Source organism: Halyomorpha halys, unplaced genomic scaffold (assembly GCF_000696795.3).
Source record: "Halyomorpha halys isolate HHAL.00 unplaced genomic scaffold, Hhal_1.1 Scaffold620.1, whole genome shotgun sequence".
Classification (NCBI taxonomy): Eukaryota; Metazoa; Arthropoda; class Insecta; order Hemiptera; family Pentatomidae; genus Halyomorpha; species Halyomorpha halys.
In genome coordinates this window covers 60,605-66,604 of record NW_027107900.1, presented here as the reverse complement: position 1 = coordinate 66,604, position 6,000 = coordinate 60,605, and the positions used below count along the sequence as shown (strand labels likewise).

General features: G+C 32.3%; 2 protein-coding genes across 3 annotated transcripts in view; one reads left to right on the top strand and one right to left on the bottom strand.

Moving 5' to 3' along the window:
• Nucleotides 1-1,680, bottom strand: part of Cdc6 (Cell division cycle 6) — a 19,162-nt gene extending 17,482 nt beyond the window's left edge. For both annotated transcript variants that reach the window (XM_014427081.3, XM_014427080.2), the window contains exons 1-4: nt 1,224-1,680; nt 1,047-1,139; nt 577-776; nt 340-503 (exon numbers count right to left, since the gene is read on the bottom strand). In XM_014427081.3, coding sequence (XP_014282567.1) covers nt 340-503; nt 577-776; nt 1,047-1,139; nt 1,224-1,374 — 608 coding nt within the window. In that variant the 5' untranslated portion in view covers nt 1,375-1,680. The remainder of the gene's footprint in view (nt 1-339; nt 504-576; nt 777-1,046; nt 1,140-1,223) is intronic.
• A 2,926-nt stretch (nt 1,681-4,606) lies between these two features.
• Nucleotides 4,607-6,000, top strand: part of omd (integrator complex subunit 5 omd) — a gene marked incomplete at its 5' end in the record, with an annotated part of 47,776 nt that continues 46,382 nt past the window's right edge. The window contains 3 exon segments of the mRNA XM_014427082.3: nt 4,607-5,366; nt 5,454-5,601; nt 5,677-5,853. Coding sequence (XP_014282568.1) covers nt 5,136-5,366; nt 5,454-5,601; nt 5,677-5,853 — 556 coding nt within the window.

Genomic DNA, 6,000 nt, shown 5'->3' with positions numbered 1-6,000 from the left:
GAGAGCTGAAACACTGGAGACCAAAAAAGATAGAGAGAAGAGATTTAAAAGAAATTTATGTTTTCAATTAAGTACCTACTCTCAAACAAAAAATTAATATATAACATATTAATAAACTGATATATTTATTTAGATCAATATTTATGAATTAGACATAAAAATCACTTGGTATCGAGGTGTGTAGGTGTATATCTCTGTAAAAAATTCCTAAGTATACCATTAAGAACAAATATTGAAAAATGTGTTTAAAAATAAATCTCAAAAACACAAGTAAAATAAATTAAAACAACACAACAAAGTTATAAGAAATTTTTTTTTAAAATCACCATAAATACATACATCATCTTTTGAGTAGATTTGAGGTATTTTTGAATTGAATCTAAAATTTTCTTTTCACTAGTTCCAACTTTTATATTCAATTCAGAAGCAATTCTTTTGAAGGCAGCATTGGCAGATTTCAGCCCAGTACAGTTCACATACACAATTTTATAATTATCTGAAATCTATAAGAAAGATAAAAAATTAGACAGAAACAAACAAGTCAAACTAAAAATATTCTAAGAAAACCATACTAACACTGCTTTGCGAAATAATATGATTTATACAGGCTGTTTTACCAGTACCAGGAGGTCCAGATATATAAATTGAAGTAGAGTCCCTTAATTCTAGAGCTTTCAATAAGAGTTCTGAAATTTTATCAATTTTATCATGACGTTGGTACAATTTATCTGGCTGACTAGAATGGAGAACTCTAATAGCTTGGGACAAGTCTTCATCTACAAATATTTCAATTAAAAATGACTAATTAGGGCACAAAAACCCATTATTGCTTTGAGAAAATATGTCATATAGATATAAGTGTTTAAATATATAGATAGCTAAATTAATTGTTTTAAATTTCTAGTAAATCAATACAATCTTATACAACATATCAAACTAAGCAAAACTGTCTAAACTTAAAATGAAACCCTGTTTCTTTCCAGAGTAAACAAATGTAACATTTTTTTTATTATAAACAAAGATCAAACTATTATACAAATACATACCTTCATTTGAATGAATATTAGTTAACAACTCCTCAGACAATTCATTTTTAATAGATTTTGGAGGACTGCAACTATTTTCACTCACGGTTCCCTCTAAAAAAGATAAATTTTGATAAATAAACTCAATGGTAAAAAGAATCAATTCACAATTTAAAATATGTATCATTAGAAAACTACCACTACTGCTTCTTTTGACAGGATTAACAAGAGAACTGGTTTCCTCATCATTTACAGTTGCATTATTTTCTTTTTCTTCATGTTTCGCCTGAAAACGAGTTAAAAATCTCTTTTTGGCAGGAAAAGTAATTGTTTTTTGAATACTGGTCATTGTCTCTTATTCAGAATATGAAAGTAACTGGAGAAACAAGAACAAAGTTTCAAAAAGAAAAATACGCAAACTATTTGCCCTAAAAACTTAAAATAAACAACCACGATTCTGCTGAAATCAACAATTATACAAATCAACAAGTGAAACGCTGACACTTTGCTAGCAAAAACAACATTATGGCGGGAAAAGGCAAAGCGGGGAGGGAGAAATAGCTCTCTGATTGGTCATAAAGCAGGGGTATCGATCCCATCGCCGTATCGGATAAAAAGTATCGATATAAATATCGTCAGTAACTGAGAAAAATTATCAATATCACAGAATATATGAAATTATTTCGTATTTTTTCCCAACTACAATTTGATATATTGATTCAGAATTATTTAAATGAAATATATCATCCAAAAATGATTAATCGATAATCACATTAGGATTTTAATCGTTAAAAAAAAAGGAACTTAATTGTTAAACGGAATTGTGATTTTAATCAATATATCATTTTCGGAAGTTATATTTCACCCCAATAATTCTGAAATGGTAAATTTGATGAGGGAAAGAGTAAATAAATGTTAAGTAAACCAAACTTGTAACAGAAAAAAAAAATCAGGTAAGATTGACACACATGATGGAATACAGCAAATTAAAACAGTAAAGGAAGGTTATCCAACATGGAGGTGTAGTCACAGTTGTATGGAAGTTCCTGAGGTTGCTCCAACAAAATTTTAAATTAATTAATACGAAGTGTGAAAGCCAGACGGGTTCGGACTCTCTTCCCTCTTTCCCACCTCCCACCGAAATCACATGTTTTCTCTTACATGAAAACATTAAAAGTATAACCTCCGAAATGAAATCTTGGCTACGTTAGTGGTTGCAAATGTTAACACTTGGCAAAAATATTTTTTATTATTCAAATAACATTATCTGTAAAATCCCAATTTTTCAACTTCAGAGTTGTAGCTTAAGTATTAAAATTTTAGTAACTCTTCTTATAAAATGTTTTCACACAATTTTATCAGTTTGAAGTTGATTCTTTGGGCGTAGGCAGGGGATGCGTGCGTGCGTGTATTGGGCTGAGGCCTGCTCCCCCCTTGGCTAATGTCTCAAAATTTAAAATTTTTTGAAGGAGGGATGAGAGGAGACAACCCTCCAATCCTTTCTATAGCGACATCCTTGAAGGAAAGCTCACATTAGTTTATGTGAAGTTAATATATGAATATATTGGATTGACTATCTCTCCGCCAAAAAAGCGGGCAGCAATCACTTCTTGACCTGACAACATCGTTAGGTAATATAGGTCAGTTTATAATATTAACAGCCTTTCAAGAGAGAACTTTTATTTCCTTTCATGTACTTGTTAATTATAGTATCGCCACTTCTTATAAATTATTTTTTAGGCTAAATTAATAAACACATGCGATTAGGTAAAATAAACAAAGGTTTTTCTTATAATACTGTTAATCCTCATGCTACTCTGTAATGTTCTGTTTTCGCTTGCTAATAAAAACCTATTTTACGGGTAAAATATTCGTTTTCATTTCACAACAACCTACATTCTTGGTAAAAGTTTTTCATCTTGAAACGCAATATCCGTTTTCTCATCATTAACCACACGAGAAATGCTTTTTAATATGTACATTATGGTACTTTTTAAAATAAATCTGTACCTCGGAGGGATACAACACTATGTCCATTTTTTTCCATATTGACTTTATTACAGAGTTAAAATCAGCTTTTCTCATATTTCTTAGAGGAATAGAGCACTATGTCCAAAACCAGTTAGAACCGGATATAGCATGTTTTAAAACAACACCAAGTCCACTTTCATTTAGAGGGATAGAACACCATGTGGTGTTTTATCCTTCTGAAGCATGTGAATTACTACTGGACATAGTGTTGTATCCCTCCGAGGTACAGAAATATCAATAGTTGTCAATAACAAAACAATGAACATATGTTTTAATATTAAATAAATTATTATTCTAGGGTGGTCAAACTATAATTAACAAGTACTTTTACTTCATTTCCCTTGAATTATGTTTAGGTTATAATAAATGACATTTTTTCAGCAGCAGTTTCCATTGCGTTTACTTCTACTAACTTATAAATATCGATGTTTACAACCGATATTACTTACGGATCCTTGTACTTTTTTTGGACTATGAAACTCTACTATCTGACAATTTTCAGTTTTAGATATTTAAAATACATATTAGAATACATATTACAAAAATTAGATATTAGAATTTTGTACCAATGTTGATTTGGTTGTGATAGATCTGACTCCAATTGAATATATTATGCACTCTTGATCAAAAGACCTCGACAATACGTGTTCAAAATAAGTAAGGTAATTGGATTAGAGGAGGTGAATAGATAAGATGAGACTTACGGGTCCTAGCCGCAAGTTCTCTGAGGATGGTAACCTCGTCCTACAGGGTACTATTCCTGTAAATACGAAGGAGGAATTCAACCGCCGGGTCTTGTAGAAAGGTTATTTCGTTTAACCGGGTCCTATTCCTGTAGAAAAGATAGGGGTATGAAGCCCGGAGGGTGCCAGCCGCCGAGCCTTATGAAAGTATATAAGGCAAGGATAGGAGGAGAGATCCAGAGAAGGGAGAGAAATAAAATTCAGTGTACATATACAAAATTATAATTAGAATGTACAGATCTACTACGTACTGAAAGCTTCAACCTGTTAAGGAGGGGTTTTGTGTAAATAGCCCAGAGACAAGACTAGACGAAAATTCAAAAATGAATTTTTTTTTTTCCGATCCCTCTAATACAGAAGGAGTTAAAGGGTGATGTTTATAGGGTTTTTGGAGCCTTTCCTTCCCTCCCATCTCGCAGGAAGGGGGGATGGGGTGACTAACCGGAATATTGGATTGAAGGAAGCAGGGAGACTGTCGAAAAACTTGATGTGTCTCCGTGTGATGTGCTGTTTTTAGCTGTAGTTCGTTGTGAATGTGCGTCATGATACGTCTTTCTAGTGTGTTGGTCTGGTATGGGTATATAAATATTAATATACGGCGTTTGCTTGTCGCCAGTAGTAGTTCCCTGGGTAGCTGGTAGGTTGCGTCATGCCGGGCCATAGCGTTTCGGCGGTTGTAGTGCAGTCTAGACCAGTAGGTAGCTGTGTTGCTACAGCATCATTGAACTCTATAACCAAAGAATTGATATGAAGCATTTATTGTATGTTTGCTTATTAGGTTTACATTTTAATTTTTTAATTCTTTTTTCAAAAAGAAGTTATATACAGGTTACATGTGAATGTATACAAATATTGTTGCTAACAAAAAAAAATTGCTACAGTCAGAAGGTCTGATTCAGAACTATTAATCAACCAGGTCAGGCCATCGCCCTATTGCCCCACCTTTAAACGCACTGCAATGTACTTCACATTTCTTTCGAATTAATTAATAGAATAGCAGAACTAATAAAACTTTTCTTGATCAGATTTATCATACAAAAGTTGTAATTCCTTCAATTAAACTTTGAAATAGCAGTTGGACGCAGTCTGCTTTGAACTACTCGTTCTCGATGGAGCCAGATTATGTTTGACAACACTCGCGCGGGTGTTAGATTAGATATCGAATGCTGTAATCTAGATTTAGGTATTTGGAATTGGTACTGTTGTTGAAGTTCAAAGATTGCCCAAAAGGTGTCTAAATGGGCCTCATTCCATTCTGTACCCTCCAACATGGAGGGTTTCTCCAAAAGAGTTAAGTTTCGGTTTCAGTCGTAAATTGCATTTTAATTTTACTAAAATGAATGTGCCGGGTACTAGCGTTATTAAACAACTTCCTCCCAAAGATCTAAGGGCTGAACTCAGATTATTCATAGCTGGTGTTGGCAAACCATCAACTGGGAGCCCTCTAGAACTTATTAGGAAGGGATTTTCACTTTTAAAATCTCTTCCTGCTTCTAAAGATGCTGTACTCGAATACTTTGGATCATTTTATGAAAAATCAGTTGCAAATTATTTAAAACATTTGGAGGTTTGCTACTTTTTCAATATTTTTCGCTATGAAATCATTTAATTTTTTCTTAAATATCAATTCATATGTTTGTTTTATATTTTTTAGAATGGAGGCAATCGAGATTCAGCATCTTCATTATTTGATCAAGGAGACAGTATTTTAAATGAAATTCATTTATCATTGTATAACTTTATTTCCACAAACCCTGCTGGTTGGAGGATCATTTTTATCAAGTGGTCCTTAAATTTATTAGGTTCAAATTTGGTTTTTGTATTATCTTTTTTTTTTAAAATGATATTGGTAAAATTTTAACCATAGTAAATCGTAGGTACTATATCGACTAAGTATGCTGATCGAGGTAGAGCTCCAGTTAATGGTTCACTAAGTGACAGTCTTCATCAATGGTTGTCATGCAGAGCCACCAGATCTTTGATTGATATTAATAATCACTGCATAACTTTACTTGAGTCTCATGAATGTTTTGAGCCGATAATATTCCTTTTAGGTAAATATTGGTTGATCTTTCTTGTTATCCTTCAATATTTGGTTTATTTGTTTATTTAAATTTTATGGTTTATTTAATTTTACTGTAATATTTATAAATTTCATTACTCATTACCAATAGATTTTAAAACATTATGATTAGTGTTCT